Source organism: Microtus pennsylvanicus, chromosome 21 (genome assembly GCF_037038515.1).
Source record: "Microtus pennsylvanicus isolate mMicPen1 chromosome 21, mMicPen1.hap1, whole genome shotgun sequence".
NCBI classification, from domain to species: domain Eukaryota; kingdom Metazoa; phylum Chordata; class Mammalia; order Rodentia; family Cricetidae; genus Microtus; species Microtus pennsylvanicus.
The window spans coordinates 12,978,956-13,000,533 of NC_134599.1; the positions used below are offsets into that span (position 1 = coordinate 12,978,956).

Genomic DNA, 21,578 nt, shown 5'->3' on the forward strand with positions numbered 1-21,578 from the left:
AGGGATAGTCTTGTTAAAGGAAGTGTGTCCCTGTGAGGGTGGGCTTTGAGGTCTCATATATGCTCAAGCCATGCCCAGTAATCTCAGTTCACTTCCTGTTGCCTCCATATCAAGATGTAAAACTCTCAGCTCCTCCAGTGTCATGTCTGTCCATATGACACCACGTACACCATGATGATAATGTGCTAAACCTCTGAAAATGTAAGCCACCTCATTTAAATGTTTTTCCTCTATAAGAGTTGTCATGGTCACGGTGTCTCGTCACAGCAATGGAAACTGACACTGAGACAATAAGGTCATGACGGAGGATGATTTTCAGCAGCTCTCTACTGTGTGTTAGAATAACATCCATCCTTACTAAGCCCAGGAGTCTCTGCTCAGCTTGAGCTTTGCTCGTTCCCTAGCTTCTCTCATTCCCTTCCCCCTCAGGCCTCACCAAGAGAGACATTCACTATTCACAAACCCAGTTCCTTCCCATCTCTTGGCTGTTCCCTGATTGTCAAACCTCCCTCTTCCTGCATCCATCCGCAAGTCCTTGCGGAAAGGCTCTCTAGAGAGGTCCCTCCAGACCTCTACCCCTAGGAATGCCCTGCTCGATCTCAGGAAGAGTCAGCGTTTCCCACTTTATAATTATGTATTTTCTTGCGTGCTTACACCTTGCCCCACTAAAGAGTGAACGTCCATGTTTCCATTCATGAGTCAAAGTGCTAACCCCCAGCATGATAGCCTCGGAGAGGCTTAAATGATACCCTGGAGATGAAGTTCCCATGGTGAGATTAGTGGACTTAGAAGAAGGGGCAGGGCAATGCTATCTCGTTTTCTCCATCTGTCCCACAAGGATGCAGGTGACCATCTGTGAACCAGGTAAAGAACTGACTACCCCTGACTCTGCTAGAGGCCTAGTCTTATAACCCTTGCCTCCAGGGCTAAACGAAATAAATAGCTGTTGTTTCGACTACAATAGAATCTGAGCTAGTTTGTCATACAGATGACCACCACCAACTTTTAGACTCCTTTAGCGGTACACTCTATAGAGCCCACACTGGCCTCAAAGCTACTCTCTTCTAGGCTTCGCTCCAGGGTGCCGGGATTACAAGTAAGCACAGCCAGACCCAGTGAAAACAATGCCTGAGCCTTATGTTTTCAGGTTTGGTTTTGTAGTGCTGGGGCTTGTGGACTCCGGACACGAACTCTATCATTGTGTTATAACCCCGGTTCTCAAGTATTAATACACCCTTTCTCCCAGGGAGATCTTATGATAATAGGTGTTGAGTTAACGTGTTGAAGAACTGAAACTCCAAAGAGCAAGGAAGAACCAGGATTTACAGTTTACACCAGTCTTCCTCCCAGGCTAAGGAGCCAGGAAAGCACTTCACAGCCCTGGAAATGTCCACTTCCTTATTAGATATGCTAAAGCACCTACCACTTACTCTTGCCGTTCACTCTTCCGTCCCCCACCCTACCCCACGTAACCTCTGGGAAGGTTGCCAGATATCAAATAGAGAAGCAAGCCATTGGGGTGTAAAGGATAGGGGAGACAAATAAAAATGTAAAAATTGGGGTGTATTTAGAACAGTTTAAACTCTGTCACTTTCACGTGAGAGGCATTCTGGTAGGGTTTCTGTGCACCCCGCACCCACACACCTGCCTGCCATAAAAACGTATTTTACTGCATTCAGGAGACATTATCACAAATTAAATATTACAATACACTCTAATAAAGTTAAGTCTATACCAGTAACAAGGCTGGTGTGTGTGTGTGTGTGTGTGTGTGTGTGTGTGTGTGTGTGTGTGTTATAGTCCAAGCAATGGTTGGGGTTTAAGTTATCTGAGGGGCACAGGATGAAGCTCCTACTTCCGCTCCTTAAACTGGCAGAAACACCGCTCTGTAGGAAACATGCACACACCTCTTAATTACAGATAGGAGCTTGGAGAGGTGGGTGGGGCCAGCGGAGAGGGCGGGGTCCCACTGAACATCCAGCAGAATTTAAGAACCCAGGCTTGTTGGGCTGGCTTCAAACCCTGAGTGGAGCATTGTTGATTTGGGGTTAGTTCTTTAACCTCATGGGACTTCAGCTCCCCTACCTGGAAGATGGGAGGTACAACTAAGGGCTTGGGGCTGCTGGGAAGACTAAGTGAGGGGATAAACAAAACAAAACCAGAAGCCATCCTGCATCCCTTAGCCTAGCCTGTCACACAGCAAGTCTGCGGACCTTATCTGGAATCTGCCGTATCATCATCACTTCATCACCGAACCGAGCATCAGTCCAGTTCTTCCAGATGAGTGCTGACCCTAATTTTACAGATGCCAGAGCCCAGGCCAAGGTCACAGGAGGAGATGGTAAAACCAACCGTGGAACCACAGTGGCCATCATTATTACTATCACCATAGTAATTACCGCTTACTGCAAGCTAGGTGAGGTGGAGGGAGCCTCACAGATTAGCTCATCATTGGCTCAAAACACCCTGTTTGGGAAGAATGTCCTATTTTACAAACGAAGACACCACTTTTAGCTAAGGAGCAAAGTAATAGCATGACCCCTCCCCCCCTACACACACACACTCATGAGTCTAAAGCCCAAGGTTTCTTCCACAATTATCTGGTATCTACTTTACAGAGATCAAGAGCCCGCACTTGAAGCCCAGGAAGCAAGCCCAGTTGCATGTTTTTGAAATCTCCACTGTAGCAGGCATGGCGATACTTGCTTTCAATCCGAGCACTCAGCAGGCAGAGGCAAGAGGATCCGTATGAGTTCAATGCCAGTCTGGTCTACATGTTGAGTTTCAGGACAGCCAAGGCGACTAGTGAGACCCTGCCTCAAACAAAGAGCAATACAATAAAATTTAAAACTCCATCGTTAAATGGAGCCGGGAATACCCTCTCAAGGGAGGGTCTATTGTCCTGTGGTATGCAGAGACTGCCTGTCCCCAAAGGAAAGCCTAGCGTCCTACCTACTTCCTTCCAGAAAGTTTGCTCTATGGGTCATAGGGGGAAAATGGGATTTTGTTAACATGAAGCACAGAAGTTCTTGTCTATTGTATTTTCAATCTTCTAGGAATCAGAAATAACACACATATTCTCCTAAGGAAAATTCACCTTCTTACAGCTCCCCTACCACCAAAGAAGTTTCTTCATTAATACGTGACTGTCTTCTGTAGTGGCACATGGTTGTAAAAGCATCCACGGAGTCATTAACTACTACCCCATCCCCCACCCCACCCCCACACTTCTTACAACCCTAACCTATGTGGTGGGGACAATACAACAGAAGAGTAAGTACATCTCCGTTCTAAAACAAATACGTAGCAGGATACAGGCCAGTAACCCCAGCTACCCGGAGATTGAAGTGGTAGGACCTGTAAGCTCGGTTTGAAGACTCACTGGGCTACAGATGGAGTTTAAGGACAGCCTGGGGAATTTAGTGAGACCCTGACTCAAGATTTTAAAAGAAGAGGGCAGGGTTCTAGCACAATGGCAAAACTCTTGCCTAGTATTTGCGAAGTCTTGGGTTGAGTCCCAAACACAACAGTAGCAATGCTGATGACGATGAGCCGAGACCTAGTGCTAGTCGGGTGCTCACTGGGTCATTTCCTGGGCCCTTGTCTTCAACCATCTGTTACTCCTTTCAAATACAGCTTTCTGTAATTCAGAGGAAAATTACTTGTCAGCACAAACAAATCCTAAGGTGAGTTTTCTGAGTAGCCGGTTGGTTTCAAGGAAGCATGACACTTCGTTGCCTTGTTGGCTACAAAAAAGTGCATCTCTTACTAGAGACCCTGTTGCATCAAAGGCCAGGCTAGGGCCGCATCAGATGACAGACTGCTCTCCATGGGTTGGCAGGAAAGTAAATGGGAAGGGTGGAGCCGCCTGCTGTAGCTGACTTGGCCTAGGACTCTCGGCCCACTGTTTGGTGCCTGCCAATTCTAGATGAAATTCAAGTTTAAGTAAAGCATCCAAGCCAGGAAGTCTTGTCTTGGCCAGTGCTCCAGGCCTGGCTGAATTCCATCAGCTAAAATAAAAGACAGCAACTACTCCCTCTTAATGCAGAGTCAAGTTTAGATGAAACACCTGCCCTCCCTGAGCCTCCACAGACAGACTCACAATCGCAGACATCTAAGAGCAGGCTGCTACAGGCATGCAAGTCCCTGTCAGCTCTCCTAACTTCATCGTGCCCAAAACCCTCCAAAGGAAAAACGTAGAAGAAACTGTTGTTTAAAAATTCAAATCCTACAAATCAAACACCAACTATTTTCAGAAGTGAACCTTTTCCTTTGAATAAGAGACACACAGCCTTGTTATGTTTGGTTGAAGCAGATATCAGTGACCACACATACAGTTACAGATACTTTGTCCTCCATGCCTCTGTGGCTTCACGGTTTATATTTTAAATGTCTTATCTAAACAGTGCTACTGCTGTTAACCCTGGCAGTGACAGTCCCAATGGAGTGGGCTGCTTTCAGGTAAGAGGCAGGCATCAGTAAGGACAGGTTTTGGACTTCTCTTCTACAGATTCCTGACTCCTTGGTCTTTGATGAAAGAGTCCCTAGCTAACAGTCAAGAGCAAAGCAAGAACACCGAGTGCAACGTCTCAGGCTGTCGCCAGCATGCGAGCCATGTGTGCCGCATCAAAAAGGCTCAGGCTGTTGCCAGCGGTAGTCAAGTGTGCCGCATCAATGTTGAGTCCTGCTGACAGCCCAGCTTTCTTGAAAGCAACTGTTTAAAAATATATTTGGTGTGGAAGGGCAGGAGAGAGAGGTTTTAAGGAAGACAGTTTCTGAACGAACACACTCCATCACTGTAATAAAATAGATAATTGTGGTACATAAATTACCACTACTCTGTCTTCCCGTAGCAGAGCCCCCGCCATGAACCAGATAATGTTGGCTTACCCACTCCGTGCAGACTTTATCAGGAAGAAAAGAGAGGCTCAGAGTGGTCCTTTTTAACTTGCTGCAGATCACATCACAAGTGACAGAATCAAAGATTGGAAGCAAGTTTACTGGGTCTCCACGCTACAAAACCCAAACCTACTCTGGCAGCCTCTAGGGCCTGGGTTTTAAGCCTGCCTCTCCCCTGGCCAGCATATACCAGGAGGCCTGTCCATTTTCCAGTGGCTCCTGGATCACAATCACTGGCATCTGCTACCAGGTACGAACAGGGGGACTCTCCTCTCCAACAGACTTCCTGGAAATTAACCCTGAACAGTCCAGGTTTTTTGTTTGCTTGTTTGGTTTTTCCAGACAAGGTGGTTTCTCTATAGCTTTGGAGCCTGTCCTGGAACTAGCTCTTGCAGACCAGGCTGGCCTTGAGCTCACAGAAATCTGTCTGCTTCTGCCTCCTGAGTGCTGGGATTAAAGGTGTGCACCGTCAGCTCCAGGTATTCTTAAAATCTAAAGCGTTTAAGGAAGCAGTCAGACTCTGTCCTGCAGGCATACCATTGGCTTCACCCTTAAAGGCGACCCTGCCAAGCAAGCATTGTCCTGCTTCCTTCTTTTGTATTCCTTGAAACTCAAAGGAAGTCCTCCCTCGACCTCAGGACCTTAGGAGGTCCCTGGAAACAGCCAGCCCCTTTGCAGGCTGCACTCGGGAAGGTCCCACTTAGCAGGCACTTTCTTTTGGCAGCTACCCTTAGGTCTCTGGCTCCTAACCCCTACGTGCACATTGGAATTGCCCGGACAGTTCTGAAGCAATAGCCTAGCGATTTCGACAGAATTGGCCTGTGGAATGGTCTGGTCATCTGGATCTGCACGGTTCACACTTGATGATTCTAAGTTGCAGGCTGGCGGGCTGAGAATAGGGACCTCAGATCACAGTGGGATCCTCGATTCCGCTGTCTCTGAAATGCACGCCTCCGAACCTGGGCTTCATTTGGAGCTCGCGGCGCTTCTCCGCCCGGTTTCAGCCAGAACTTTTCGACAGCAGCCTTACATTTCCTCAGCTGATCCGGAGAGCATGCTCGCACCAACCCCCGTGACTTACCAAACTGACAGGACTTTGACTCCGGTGGCGTGGTCCGCAGTGCTGGAATCCCGGGACTAGGGTCGCGGATAGAAAGGGACAGCAGCAGCAGCAGGCGGGCAGCGCGGGTACTGCGGCTGGCGGTCCGGGAACTGGGACTGGCGGGAACCACGGTCGCTCCGCCTGGCCGCGCCCGGGCTCGGGTGGGCTCCCGGGAGAGAATGGGGCGGAGCGGGCGGACGAGGCGGGGACCGGCCGTGGCGCTGTTCCCTGTCACTCCTCCCCCGCCGGAGCGGCGGCACACTGCCCTGGACCAGCCCCCCCCCTGCGGAGCGGTAGTGGGCGGGCCTCAGAGTTCGCCTAGGGGTGACACACTGGGAACTCGTCGTGCCAGCTCTGCCACGGCCGCTGAGAGCCAAGGTCCGCCCCCTGAAAGTGCCACCCAGAGCCTGTAACCACAACCAATGCCCGGACCGGGGCGGGAAGGCTTGTTAAATGGAGTCTGTGCCTCGCAAGAAGCTGCCCACTAAGCAAATTTCATTTTGATCTACTTTCAGAGACCAAAGCTTTCTTCCCGTCTGTCGTGAAGTCTTCTCTTGACCCTGAACGTTTTAGAGCCTTTTTTATTTACTCTAACGTGAAGGAATTGTTAACATGCTAACACATTTTCCGCATAAATATTTTTAAACGTTGTTAACAGTTCATCAACGGGGCTTTTGAATACGTGGCCACATAGTCACAGCTATGAAAACTCGCGTGAAGGCTGCCTTTTGAGAAAAGCAAAAGCGAAACTTCGCCGCAGTGTGTAAGGGTATAAGGGCGAGGGCGGTGGAGGGGGTGCAGCCCACGATTCTCCTCGGCAGTGTGCCGCAGTGCTTTGCGCAACAGGGACAACTTTCTTCTAAGAGTCTGCTGTTTCCAAGGGCTGGAGACCCTGGACCAAATGCACGGGGCACCTCTGGCTCATTGCTTGCATTTAGTCTTCTGTTCTTTGCTTAATCTTTTCACTTTTTTTTTTTTGAGACAGCTGTTCCTTACTTGTTCTTGTGGTCTTTTTGGGGGGGGGTGGATGATTGTATATTAATGAAGATTTGGAAGTAGTGCACAGAGCCATGCATCCTTAACCCAATTTTCCCTAGCCCTGTGGAGCTATGTACGGTCCCAAAAGACTCGGTAAGCAGAAAATAGACAGTACTACAGTCAGTATACAGACCAGGTCCACCAGAAGCATATCTTCACATCATCCCGCCCTCTGCTCAGTCTCTGGCAACCGCAAACTCGTTCCCATTTCTATAATTTTTCAAGGTTTAAATACATGGGATCATGCATAGGTTGAATTTGGGATAACATTTTAAATGCTGTATGGCCTTTCTTTGTGTGTGTTTAAGTGTGTAAGCTCATGCAGACCATGGTGCACATGTGGAGGTCACGGAACAACTCGCAGGAGTTGATTTTCTCTTTCCACCGTGCGGATTTGGGAGTGGATTGAACTCGAATTTGGCAGCAGATCCTTTGCCCACTGAGCTATCTCACCAGCTCTGGATAGCATTTCACTGTTGTGTTTTCATTTAGTATAATCCTGAAAGGATTCGCATAGATCATTGCTTCTATCAATACTTACTTCCCTTTTATTGTTATTGTTGGGCACTATTCAAGATATGAGTCCTGTGGCTTTATAAAAAAGCACTGCTCACCTGTTCACAGACGACTGAGCAAATTTTACTTTGTTTACTGTGAGGAAACCACTCTGCTCATTCCCACACAAGCTTGTGTGTCAGCTGAAGTCTTCGTTTCTGCAGGTCAATTTCTCAAAAGCCTGCTGAGCTATCTCCAGTAATAGCTAAAGCATTTCCCATTCCCATCATCAACCTGCCAAGGGGCTGCTTCACGGCTCTTCACCAGCCTCTGGTGCTGTTTCGTCTTGGCCGTCTGGCCAGCTGCATTGTCCTGGTGAGACATCTCTGGCCAGCTGCATTGTCCTGGTGAGACATCGCTGTGGTTTTAGCTGCTGCTGCTGCTGCTGGACTTCTTGCATGGGCCTACTTGCCATCTGTATATTCTCTTGAAGAAAACCTGTCTCCGTGTCTCTTGTTCACTTTCTAAGTGCTGTTCTATGTGTGGCTTATAAATATTTTCTCCTATTCTTTGCCTTTTCTTTCTTCCTCTCCCTTCTCTGCTTCCTTCCCTCTCTCTGATAGGGTTTCCCATGTTCCAGGCTGTCCTAAAACTCACGAGATTGTCAAGGATGACCTTGAACATCTAGTCCGCTTCCCAAGAGCTGGAATTGCAGACATATGCCACCATGGTCAGACACCATCGACCAAACCCAAGGCATGCCAGGCAAAGGCTGTTAGCAACCAAGCTACATACCCCGGACCCCTGCTTGCCCTTTCGTTTTGCGAGGTCCAAGCTTACTCACCTTCCCTTTGACCAATAATGCTTTTGGAGACAAATCCAAACTCTGCCAACTCCCAGATCTTAAAAATGACAGTTAGAACTTTTTTCTAATAGTTTTATAGGTTTGGGATTGCTTGTTTTCCTTTAGCAGGGTCTTGTTATAGAGCCCAAACTGGCCTCACACTATGGTCCTCCCCAAATTCTGGGGTTATAGTCTGTGCAACCATGGCTGACCAGGTCACAGCAGACATTTGTTCTTAGGCTCTAGAATCCCCCTTCTCCGTATCTCCATCGCTGATTCAGGATCGTTAGCTATAAAGGTTCTTGCATGCCTTGGCCAGAAGTCAGTTTGGTGTGTTCTCCAGGGTCTTTCCTGTGTTCTCTTCTCTGTTCCATTGCTCTATGCAGATATCCGTTCACCAGCAATTATACTGAGCTCTCATTTTATTCTCTCTCTCTTCTGAAATTGCTTTACCTGTTCCACTCTGATAGTTTTAGAAAAATGAGTCATGTTGCAACTTTGATAGCAGTTTGTTCATTCTGATCCAGGTTCAGGAAGAAGCAACAATTTTACTATGGGTCTTCCCTGCGGATATTTCCTTCGGGTCTTCCCACACACGACTGTTACATTTGTTACCCATTCACTTATGTCCACTTTGATTCCTTTCACTAGTGTTTTGTAGTTTTTACCACACACACCCTACTTATAGTTTTCTAAGATTGAAACTTAAACATCTTTATGGTTTTTGGCTTCTTTTTAGCTATCATTTTGAAACAGAAGCTCATTGTGTGGTCCTTGTGGGCCTTGAACTAGCAATCTTTCCTCCTCTGCCTCCCAAGTGCAGTGATTATAGGCATAGCTAGCATTTTCATTTTTTGGAAAGCCATTGTATACATGATTGGTCAAGATTACAATGTTCCAGCCCAAGTGGGGAATTGTGGTGATTCCTTTAAGAGGTAAATATATAGAATTACCACACACTCCATCATTCTGCTCCTAGCTGTAAATACAAGAGAATTAGAAAGTGGTACTCAAAAATGTGTACAAAAACATTTTAAAACTATGTTACTTAAATGCTCTTGGAAGAAATATTCATAATAATTGAATATGAGAACAATCCAGATGCTCACGATGGGATGAAGGCTAAACAAAATGAGGTGTATGCAGACAGCTGTGGTGTTCATTCGTAGAAAGGGATGGGACTGAGATGCCTGCTACGGTAAGGGTAGCTGGAGGACACTGGACTGGAGGAGCTACACAAACAGGCACTTGAATGATCCCATTTACATGAAATACACATGCTAACTAAATCCACATACACAGGGAACAGACTAGAGGGGGGAGAAGGCAGTACCTTTGTCCCTGTTTCACTTAGGGTGGTGTGTTTTGAAACTGGAGGTAGTTCTAACACTGAGCATCTAAAAGGTTAACTGTCGGCTTAAAATGGCTGCTTTATAAAAAATAGAGCTAAAAATCTGCAAGTGGTATTCTTTTTAAATATTTGCTTTTTAATGTGCATGAGTGTTCTGCCTGCATGGATGTGCGTTGCATGCATACCTGGTACCTGCGGAGACCAGTAGATGGCATCAGATCCTGAGTTACCGACCATGTGGGTACTAGGAACAAAACTCGAGTTCTTTGGAGAAGTAGCTGGTGCTCTTAAGCACTTGAGCTCTCTCTGGCCCCGCTTTTTTTTTTTTTTTTTTTTTTTTTGCTATACTGGGGATCAAATGCAGGGTCACACACCGTAGGCAAGCTGTCTCCTCCTGAGCTACAGCCCTGGGGAGGTTGTAATTTTACTTTCAGCGCCTATGTGTTCGTCTCTAGTGTAAAGGAATTCAGTGGATTTTTTTTTTTTTTGTATTTTATCTTGTATCCCCTGATCCAGCTGGACTTACTTTGTTAATTGTAGAAATAAAATAAAACCTCCCTTGGTATTTTCTATATAGACAATTATGTCAACCATGTATAAATAAGGATGGTTCAACCTACTTTTTAAAAAATTACTACACCTAAAATGTGTGTGTGTTTGCAAAAGAAGTCAGCGAAAAACCTGAAGGAGTTGGTTTTCTCCTTCTACCATGTGGGTCCTAGGGATCAAACTCAGGCTTGGCAACAAAATTGTTCTCAATTTTAGGGGGAAAGCATTCAGTGTAGTGTTACCATGAAGTTTTTTTTTTTTTTTTTTTTTTTATTTTTCGAGACAGGGTTTCTCCGTAGCTTTTGGTTCCTGTCCTGGAACTAGCTCTTGTAGACCAGGCTGGCCTCGAACTCACAGAGATCTGCCTGCCTCTGCCTCCCGAGTGCTGGGATTAAAGGCATGCGCCACCACCGCCCGGCACCATGAACAGTTTTTATAAACCCTGTAAAATTTACTTTCCTTTTCATATTTTTCTTAGTGTTTCAATTGTGAATGGTGTTGACTTGTGCCAAATGCTTTTCCTGCATCAGTTGATATGTGGCTTTTTTCTCTTTCTTATTTCATTTTGTCACTGAAGTGACTTGACAGATTTGCAGACACAACACCATCATGAGGTCTCTGGAATAAACCACTTTGTCATGGCTCACAAGTCTTAGGTACAACCCAACCCTATTAACTCCTATTTCCTTAAGCTTCTTTCTTTTTTTAAATCCACAGCCACCCACCTGTATTATTTTTCTTTGTATTATGGTGTTTTAGGTACCAAGTTAATACCAGAGTCATAAAAATCAATTAGGTAAATTAGCCACTGTCTGTTTCCTTGGCTCTACATTTACCGTGTCTGAGACGAACAAGGTTCTTGTTTGCTTTGGCTCATGTCTGCACCCCAGACCCTCCCCTTTCAAACTGCTCCGCTCTTTGCAGTGGAAGCCTCTTGTAGACAGCACGAGGCTGGGTTATGTTTTAAATACCTTTTGCCAATTTCTATCCTTTAATTATCATACTTGATTTTTACATGTTCAAGTGTTTGCTAACGTGTATCTATCTACATCACTTGTATGCTTGGTGCTGAGGATACCAGGAGAGGGTGTTGGGATCCCCTGGAGCTAGAGTTATAGGTGGTTGTGTGGGTGCTGGGAACCAAAACCGATCATCTGAAAGAGCAGTAAGCACTCTTAACCTGAGATTTTTCAGCAGCTCCAATTGCACACTCAGACTACTTCCACTTCGTTAGCATGCTGAAATATAACTCTGCCATTTTATTTTTGCTTTTAAGTTGGGTCTGGCTGAACTCATGATCCTCCTGCCTCAGCCTTTCAAGTACTAGGATCATAGGTACACACACAAGCTTTCTTCTTGTCTTCTAACAGATATGAGGTGTTTTCTTTTTCTTAAATTTAATTTTTCATTTTGAGTAAATCCTTTCTGCATTTGTTTTATTGAATGCCTCCTGGTGTATTTTCCACATTCAAATATAGAACCCTTATCTTCTTTGCTTTCCTCTTTAACTGTGCTCTGTGGTTTAGGACCTTAGTAGTTAGTGTCACAACTTTCACTGCATTGTCAGTATAATTAGGAGACTGAGAAGGGAAGCCTATTGCATTCCTCCTGGTTTTCCTCCTCAGGACCCTTTCATTTTTATGATGCTCAAGGCCTCCTTCTTTTATTATTTCTTTTCTCTTTATTTTCCTCATTATTTTGGGCAGGATGGCTGATAATTCTATTAATTTATTTTGGCTTTTCCTTCTGTCTTACTTTGCCCTTATTCTTAGAGATTCTGGGGGTGTTGTGGGTTTTAGTTTCTTGTCTTCACAAAACATGCTTTCTCTGGTCTCCACCATTTCTGACGGGTGAAGCAATCATCAACATTGCTTTCTCTCTCAAAGTGTTACTTCTCACTACTTCCAAGAAGTTTTGGTTTTCAAAACTTTGACTATGGAGTGTTTGGGCTTCCTTGAGGCCCACCCAGCTTCTTTGTCCTTTGCAAAAGTCAGGATGTGTTGACCTCTCTGCAGCCTACCCTCTTCCTGCTTTTTCTGTTAGGAATCAACCAGGCTCCAAAAATCTCTTGGCTTTTTGGTTTTGCCTCCCACCTCTTGTATTTTTTTCCCACGCTGGCAGCTACTGTTCATTTGTTCTTTCCTTTGCCCACTCACTGTGGTTTTATATCTCAGCTATGGTTTCTAATACTAAAATCACCATTCAGGTCTTTCTATCCTCTGCCTTACTGAGGCTGTTTTCCCCGGCTTTTAGCATGATCCTGGGGCTTGCTGTGGCATCTCAGTAGTACCTGTTTACTCAGTCACTGTGTTAGGTGAAGGCATTCTGATGAATTGGGCACTTTGGCTGGGTGGTGGACATTTTGTTGTCTAGGATTTTCCTGGTTCTTGACACCTGACCATCAGCTGAAAGCTGAGGATACTGGAGATTTATGAGCCTCTGGGTCTCTTTAGGTCCTGTTTCAGCTGGCTCGCTCTGAATCCATTCTAGCATGGGGGGGGGGGCCAAGAAGAACCACCAGTGATGGATGGGAGCTGAGTCCCCATGGCTCCGACGACACAAGCAGGGAAGGTGGTGCTGCCAGGAGGTCCTGCCCAATGTTTGACACACACTGGCGGTGGGAAAGTGGCCATAGGCTGTCTTACTATCCCTGGAGCGTGTGAAAATCCAGGCTCTCCTCTGAGCCTCTGCTGAAACGGTGCATTGGAGTCTACAGTGTTTCTCTATGACCGGCTGGCTCGTTTTACATAGCCAGGCTGTCCTTTTCCTGGTACTGTCACTAGAGCAGACCGTGTGTGTCCAAGCATGTCCTCTTTGGTACTTCTGGAGTGCTGCTTTTCTTAGTCACAAACCTGAACTGTATGAGGCAAAAGAGAACGCAGAGAATTTAGCACGCGGGGCCTTGGGTCTCGAGGCCCTACTGAAGTCTCTGCCACTTCCCCATTCAGGCTTGCCCTAGTTTGTTGCATGAATAATAAGAGATTTTAGTTGTACTTAACTGGAGAAATAGAGAAAAGCATACCTACTCCGTCTTCCCAGCTATCAGTCTCCATACAACCCTATTTTAAACTGGTGTGGGTTTTCTGTCTGTCATTTTTGAGATGAGGCTTCACTATACTGACCAGACTGGACTCAGGCAATCCTCCCACCTCAACCCGGGACTACACCGAGTGCTAGGACAAGCACACAGATCCAGTCTAGCTAGGTTGTTGTTCTAAAAATAGCTAAAAAACCTTCATTTGTGTGAGTATGTTCATGTGGGGGAGGGTGTGCAGATGCCAGAGGCCAACCTTGGTGTCATTCCTTAGGAGCCACCGACCTCCCTCTTCAGGGTCTCTCAGCAGCCCAGGGACTCTCCAAGCAGGTTAGGGTTGCTAGTTTAGGGATCCCCAGAGACCCACCAGTCTCTGCTTTTCCAGCATGAGGATTGCAAGCTTGCAATGCCATGCCCAGCTTTGTTGTTGTTGTTTGTTTGGGTTTTGTTGTTGTTGTTGTTTTGGACTAAGAACTGAACTTGGGTCTCATGCTTGTATGGGAAGCACTTTACCAACTGAGCAGTTTCCCCAGCTCTAAGTTTCTATTCTCTCTGCTTTCACTCGTGGGAACACAAGGGCTAGCAAGTGGGAGCCGAGTCAGTCCTTCCCAAGGGTTCTGGTTTCTTATCTGACTCTGTACAGGAATGTTCAGGAACGTCCAGGGCTCTATTCCAGGACGCTGGGGTCATTTCTTCCCAGTATTTGTCTTTCAGTTCACGATTCACCTCTCTTTTCCTGGGAGAGGGGCTGGAACAGTTTGAAGATTTCTCTTATTTTTCTGCAATCTAGGATCTAAACGTAATTACTTTTCTTAGTTTTTCAAGAATTGTATTGTTTGTTAAAGGGCCCAAACCACTGGTTAAAAAAAAAAAAAAAGTGAATCCCCTGCCACACATCATAGGATTCCTGGAACTCTAGACCTAGGAAGGTTGAAAGGCAAGACGATCCTGAATACAAGGCCACTCTGGCCTAGAGTGAGCTATGTCTCAAAAGACAAAAGAAGTCCTAAAACTTGATATGATTGCTAATACTAAGTGCCAGGCTGTCCCAAGCTTGCCACGTTTCCTCACGAAACCTTCAGAATAAGCTTCAGATATAGGCGTTTGCATTATCCCCATTCACACAGGAGAGGCAGCTAAGGTACAGAGGCCCCAAAAAGCGCAATTCTCACAACTGGACAGTGGGGAGGCTCAGCGGGGCCTAGCGGCACAGGACTGTATGTACTCCCAACTACAGGAGAAGCAGAGACAAGAGGGACACAGGTTCAAGGCTAGCGTGGCTCCAGATCCACACCCCTACTTAAGGCAGACTCCCTGAGGCCGAGGCTGCTCTGTGCAGTCTGAGGTGGAGCACTTGCCGGGAAACCCCTTACAGTCATGGATGCTCCTCGAGGGACAGTGTATTGTCTTTCTGCGTCTCAAAATTTTGTCACCAACTCTCCACAGTTTGCTTACTCTTACAAGCTGATCAAAACAAGCAGAAACCGGAGCAAGTGCAGCAATGTGCCACCGGGCTGCAAACCTACCCCGTGCAAGAGCGCACTGAGATGCTTCCATGCGACTTGGGATCGAAATATGTCCGCGGGAGAACACACAGCAGTCACCACTTCACACTCCAGGACCTCCTGGCCCCCTTTAATTGCCGAATTCTTATCCCCATTCCAAATCTTTTGTACAGTTGAAAATACGGAACTGCCAAAGTGAGAAGTCCCTTCACAGAACTGTTGAAAACCAATAGATCACAAACAGGAGGTCCCAGGTTCCTGCTTGCAAACACTAAAAACATTCCATCCCAGCACACAGAAATACCCTCGGGTCCTGTTATGTTCCATACAGCTTTGACTCCCCCTTTTTGATGATTTCTTCCATTTCGTCTGAGATCTTTCCTTTATAGTCGTTTGGTTCTATCGCTTTTAACTTCTCTTGATACTCCAGCGGCAAACCGTTTTCTTTCGCACCCATGCAGATAACCTAGAAGGGGTTAAAACAAGGACGTCCTTTTCATTAGGGGCATGCTTTAGTGTACCATAGCTTGGTCTGTACTGTCAAACGTCCACAATATTGGCTTTAGATGACTAAAGAATCGATACTTTGTTAAAAAAAAAAACAAAAAAAAAAAAAAACAAAACCTAGCCACAGCCACTGTTCCTCATTCTGAGGGTGTCTGCAGAAGGGATCTCAAAGCTTGAAGCATTGCCAGAGTATCAGTTCCACTCAATGGCATGACTTAAAATGTTTTATATTAAGACAAAATGTACTGTTATAGTATAAGATTTAGGTGATGTTTTAAGAAAAATTATAATTTTGTTTTTTTGGTTTCTTAGAGACAGGGTTTCTCTGTGTTACAGTCCTAGCTGTCCTGGAACTAGTTCTTGAAGACCAGACTGGCCTCGAACTCACAGAGATCCACCTGCCTCTGCCTCCCAAGTGCTGGGATTAGAGGCGTGTGCCACCACCGCCTGGCAAAAACTTACAACCTTTAAAAAAAAAAGGCAAAGCTTTTAGGCAGCAGCTGTCAATGCCACTGTCTACTTCTGCTTAGAAGAGACACAGAGGACAAGGGATCCCCAAGATGGGCACCATGCCAGAGGCTCAGCCCCTGTGTTACCCTCTACATCAGCCAGGTCTGCACAGGCCACACAAGGTACCTAACCTTGGGTTTCTACCAAGGGGCATCCGGCCTCATCCCACTTGGATTTTGTGTTTTGGAGGGTGGATTCCCTGACTCCAAAAGGCCTAGTGACCTTTTCATTTAGGGAAGAAAATACTTCGCAACGGAAAACACACTCCCCCTTCATGAAAAAAAATTAATCGGTTCTATGAGCTACTGTTTGTTAAAGAAAAAAATTATAAAACTATAAAAAATTATAGTATGTATAGACTATTATACATATGTAATAGATACTATAAATCTATTAGAATACACTTTCCTTATTTAAAACATTTTGATTAAAACACTGATATGGGATTTCAAGTTTGTAAAAGCTTTCTAACAATGAAACGCCCTCTAACTCAGCCCACTGGAGTTAAAGATTGCGCACAGCCCAGTAGCTCACCTTCTTATACTGTGGTGATGGGGGAGCGCTCTCATAATTCGTCATCAGGTAACTTCGACAGGTTATCTCTTTCCCTTCCTGAGTTGACACTTTAATTTCTATTACAACATATACTCCACTTTTAACTCCTTCTTGCCTGAAACCAAATGAAGAACATTTTAACCACATTTAGGAGACTGGTTTATAAGGTAAGATGCTTAACTCAAGTTGAAGTATAAGATTAACCCTGTATTTGCATAGGCATGTTTGCTCACTAAGTGTCACCATGTCAAATATACACTTAGCATTTTTTTTTGTAACCGCTATGCAGCCCTGTCTGGCCTGGAACTCACTATGTAGACCAGGCTGGGTTCAAACACACAAAGATCCACTTGCTTCTGTCTTCCGGGTGCTGAAATTAAACATTTGCCCAGCCTTGCTTTTGTGCATTACCATGTTCGATATGCTTAACATTTTAATGTTGCAGTTGGCTTCTGGATCCATAGACCCAACCAACTTTGGACTGAAAATATTTTCTAAAACTTGGGTCTTAACTGAACATATGCAGATTCTCTTCCTGGTCCTTATTTTCTTAAAAGGAAAGCTATTCCGGTAAACTACACTGATATTGTATACGCAGTGAAGTAACTACACTGATATTGTATACGCAGTGAAGTAACCCCAAGTGATGCTGCAATGCATGTGGGTACCGGCAGGTCACATGCACGCATGTATCACTTTACACAAGGGACTTAACATCTATAGATCCTGTGAACAAAGACAACAAGCGCACTGGTACACTCATGCAGATCTCTGTATAGTTTTTTGTCTGAAAACATGCTTCAATCTGCTTATTTGTACCTCTGTGCCCTGAAGCACTACCCTGAAGCAAGAGCGTACCCGAAGAGGAAGCAGAGGCTCTGCTTCCTCCAGCTTCAGCCAAGTACAGCACACCCGGACACTCTGCTCTTTTCAAGGCCAGCTCTCCCTGGCAGTGTGCATCATATCAGGCACGCCTTCCCACAACTCTGAGAATTTTAGTTCTACTGTATTTTTCAATGTCTTTACAAATTCTTTTTAGTTATTCAAGTGTAACCTCAAAGAATTGAAAAAAACAGAACCAACACACTTTCAAAAATCAATAAAAAATGCAACAATTATAAAAAGTTTCATGACTTTTTGCATTGTGAAACCAAAAAGATAATTTTAATAAAAGAAACAGAATTTAAAAACCAGGGCTTCTGTCTTTTTGCCTGAGACTGCGAACATCGCCCTGACCCAATCAGTAAGCGTGCCTCTTGTAGATTTACAAATAAACCGCAGTTTCTAACTGTCGCACTAGCTCTGAAGCATAAAGTGTATCTACAGCGCATCCGCAGACGCGACCGCTGTCAGAACTATTGTAACTTATAATTAGAAGCCACCTACTCATCCAGGGAACTCAAATTGCTTTTGTTCATTTTCCACACTACTCCCCACACTTCGTCGCCAGGACTTTGAAAAATGGTAGCTATACCTCCATGCCACCTCTCACTTGTTTTGCCTTGGAAATTGCCAAAGTCGAGCTTAAAGTCCTGCAAAGAAAACAAAGCGATATAGGATCAATACCTATTTTAGCAAGAATTCCTCTCTTCAAAATACAAATGATTTGCCTTGAACTCCATGCGAGAAAAAACATTCGATAACCTTTGTTTTCGTGTACAAAAGTGTGGAAAATAAAGATAAACAGACCAAGACCCAAATCTCAAGGACTATAGATTCATTCTTACCTTCCTTTAAAAATGAAGCTTGCTCTGAACATAAAGGCATCTAAACATAAAAAAAAACCCTTAAGGAAATCCAATATGTCATATGGTAGCTTTAGCTTTCATTTTTGCAAAGGACTTCTCAGTCTACTTAAATGCACGTGTATTTTCACTTAGACTGGGTGATGTTACATGTCTGCACAGTATCTTACCTGAATCACTGTATTTATGCTAAGTGAGCTGGTTTAGGGTGTATGAGCATTAATCTTCATGAACTGTATCATTTTATTTTCAGTACCTAAGAGCAGCTAATACCTACTGAATATTCATTACGTGCTATATACATTAGCTGTTACTTTACATGGACCAGTGTTTTACTTAATTTATAGCAGAAAAATTACAGTGTAGAAGGATTAAGTCACTTCCCTAAAGTCTTATAACTAACAAATAACAGAGCCTCCATTCTAAGTTAGCTTGTACGATCATCGATGGGCAACCAGAGTTAGGGCATCTGCCTTGTGTGGCCTAAGATGTCCTTTGATCTCTTCACAGCACACAGGATGGACTAAATGACAGTGCTGTAGTCCTTTTTGGTCACCTCTGTTTTCTCAAAAATTTTGTTCGATAACACAGAGAAAATGCTGGTCCAAGTACCCAAGACCTTCCAGCAGCATACTGGGTATTCTAACATCAGTAGAAGAGACTGGCAGCATACTGCTTGCTAAATGCGGCAGGCATTGATGTGGAATAATCCTTCCTTACTCTGATATGTATCACTCTCATTGGTTAATAAAGAAGCTAAGACTGGCCTATAGTAAGGCAGGATAAAGTTAGGTAGGACAATCAAACTGAGGATACTGGGATGAAGGGCTGAGTCAGGGAAGACATCAGTTGGCTACTGAGAAAGCAGGACGTATAAAAAAAAATGAGGTAACAAGCCATAAGCTACATGGTGAAGCATAGGTAAGAAATATGGGTTAATTTAAGTGTAAGAGTTAGCTAGTAATTAGCCTGAGCTATCTTCCAAGCATTTATAAGTAGCATTAAGCCTCTGTGTTGGTTATTTGAGAGCAGGCGGCTGGGACAGGAAAGCTCTGCCTATAGGCAGTTTCATTCCGTTTGGTTCCAAGGTTCACTGCACATGTGTGACACAGCAGCCACCTCTCCAGCCTGATTGAGGTTGACCTGATTTTCTCACCTCTTTGTCAACTCCTTTCTACTCCCCATCTTGAAATGCCAGGGTTTCTTGGGGTTCAACTTAGGTCCTTTTTGAATTTAGCAATGTTCCCAGACAGCCTCACCACCTCCGGCAGCTTCTAATACCACCGAATGCTTCGGTCACCTCTAAAACCAGTCCGCGTCTCTTTTACGAGACACAAAAGCAATTAGAGCACAGTAATGCCTAACAAATGTTCACTGATATTTTCCTGTTCGCCTGGCTGTCTAGGTAGCGTCTCAAACTCAATTATATTCAAAGTTGGTTCATAAGTTTTACCTCCCAAACCTGATTCTCCTCGGTAAACACTGCCACCGTCCTCTATCTGGTTGTGCAAAAACTTGAGTCATATTTGTATTGCTTCCCTCCACACACAATCATCAACGTTCAATGATGTTATCTTCTAGGTGTTGCTCAGAGCCATCTACCTTCCCTGACACCTCCCTGCTAGACCACAGTGGCATTATCTTTGAAATGAACATGGCAAAATCTCAACTAGACTTCCAATAGCCACACTTGCTCCATTTTGCACAGTAACCAGGATGCGCTTACAAAGATGTAAGTCCCGTCATTTGCTTTGATCCTCAGGGCCCGCAAGAGATGTCCAAAGGTCTCTGTGGTCACATTAAGATGTGATACTTTCTTATCTCTCCAGTCCTCGTGCCACGTGTTAGAGACTCCAGCTACTTTGACTGGAACAACCACTTCCTCTTTTCTCAGGTCCTTTGAACAAGTACCTTATCTTGGTTTCTGTTTGTTTGTTTTCTGCTCTTCATCTCTCCATTCAGGTCTTAGCTTAAAAGTTCTATTCAGGAGGGCTTTCCTGAGCATCTTGGTTAGATTCTCTGGTCATATAATGTCCTCTTCTAAGGCTATCCACAGCTATAATTTATTATTTATGCGATATTTCTTTCCTGTGCCCTGACTAAGCATTTGAGCTTCCTTCCTGCACACTTTGGAGTTTCGGGTAGGCAGTACAGAGCATGACTCCCAGTTTTCAAACTTCAAAGGCTAGAAGTTGGTTAGCAATGATCGTCTTGCAGTAAGGACACGGATACATGTCGAGACTTAGCCAATTAGGGTACCCAGAGAGGCTCTCAATTAAAGCTAGAGTTCAAGACCATCGGGGATTCCACTTTAGGTGTCAGAAACTGCAGAGCTATGGCATAGCAGCAGGCAAGAGCCAGCTCCGCATCGATTTACTAGTTCAGGAAAGGTGCAGCGCAGGCCTGGGCTGGTCCTCTCCTCCGAGGCTCGTTTTACACACACCGGACCTGCCTGTTGACTCAGCTCCGTACTCCAGTCTTTCAACAGGATGAGCTCTCTAACATCTTCCAACATCCTCTCTCCCGCCCCCTTTCTTTCTTAGACCTGCCGGTTTCTGTTGCCTGAAACCAAGAACTCTGACAAGGTTAGCAAAGATCGTGCGTACTTGGCTCAAGTTATCAAAGGCACGACACACAATCGGACTGTACACAGGTAGGTCTTCCAAGTAGCGAGGCTGCTCAGTCATCTTTGTAAGCCCAGCACTGAGTGCCAGAAGAATACGAATTAAATAAGCAAATGAACTGTGGTCAAGAGCAACAGTTCGCCAGAGTTAGTTAAAGTTTATCGGATAGGGACACGGGACTCCTGAGGGAGCACCTCCATATGAAAGACACGACTCCAGGTTCTGATCCAGGTCTCAAGACCAGGACCACTCAGATCTGGAGGAAAAGACAGATACACAGAATTTCAAAAAATGTGGGGACAAGTCCTGTGACAAAGGCATGCACAGGATGGAAAGCAGCTAGTTCCCATAGATGGCATCCGATAGGATGGTGGGAAAGGACAGCCGGTGGAGGGCTGCGAACCCTGAGGGTAGCCAAAAGTTCCGGGGAGGGGTCGTCCCTGGCCGGCTCTCCCGGTAGCGGGCACAACGGCACTGACCTGCAGGCGCGCCACGCAGCAGAACACGGCGGAGGGGTTTCGCAGGTGGATCCTCTCGGTCAGTAGGTTGCTGCCGTAGGCGAAATACAGGAACGTCTCCCCCTCCTGGCCCGCGTGGTCCTCACAGCCGGAGCTCTCCATATCTGCCAGTCCACGCCAGCAGCTCCAGGTACTGGTGAGCACGGCCGGCGCTGCCGCAGGAGCAGCGCGCCGCCACCCACGAGTGAGCGCAGAGCAGTGGGCGGAGCTTCGGAGAGAGCGCGCTGAGGATTGGCTGCCGGCCTGCCGGCGTGAGCCGACTACAGTGATTGGTCCGTCTGCACCTCCCCCCCACTAGGATC

General features: G+C 45.5%; 2 protein-coding genes across 3 annotated transcripts in view; both read right to left on the reverse strand.

Annotated features, from left to right (window-relative positions):
- Nod1 (nucleotide binding oligomerization domain containing 1) overlaps positions 1-6,329 on the reverse strand; it is a 52,663-nt gene extending 46,334 nt beyond the window's left edge. The window contains exon 1 of the mRNA XM_075954978.1: positions 5,981-6,329. The gene's annotated coding sequence lies outside the window, so the exon portion shown is untranslated. The remainder of the gene's footprint in view (positions 1-5,980) is intronic.
- An 8,590-nt stretch (positions 6,330-14,919) lies between these two features.
- Positions 14,920-21,470, reverse strand: Ggct (gamma-glutamylcyclotransferase). 2 transcript variants are annotated; one of them, XM_075955535.1, is made up of 4 exons: positions 21,238-21,470; positions 17,776-17,921; positions 16,369-16,504; positions 14,920-15,283 (listed from the first exon to the last, which is right to left on the reverse strand). In XM_075955535.1, the coding sequence occupies exons 1-4, from the start codon at positions 21,376-21,378 to the stop codon at positions 15,134-15,136; spliced, it is 573 nt and encodes a 190-aa protein (XP_075811650.1). In that variant the 5' UTR covers positions 21,379-21,470; the 3' UTR covers positions 14,920-15,133. The 2 variants fall into 2 exon arrangements, with proteins under 2 accessions (XP_075811650.1, XP_075811651.1); XM_075955536.1 differs by lacking the exon at positions 16,369-16,504 and having other exon boundaries at positions 15,084-15,283; positions 21,238-21,461.
- Positions 21,471-21,578: the final 108 nt, after the last annotated feature.

What these genes read in the sequence shown, in the direction of transcription:
- Ggct (XM_075955535.1), bottom strand. Translation starts at nt 21,378, where the DNA reads ATGGAGAGCTCCGGCTGTGAGGACCACGCGGGCCAGGAGGGGGAGACG. An exon ending in GCTGCGTGGCGCGCCTGCAG is followed by an intron (nt 17,922 to 21,237) that starts GTCAGTGCCGTT and finishes TTTTCTTTGCAG; the next exon opens with GACTTTAAGCTCGACTTTGG. An exon ending in CATCACCACAGTATAAGAAG is followed by an intron (nt 15,284 to 16,368) that starts GTGAGCTACTGG and finishes AACCCCTTCTAG; the next exon opens with GTTATCTGCATGGGTGCGAA.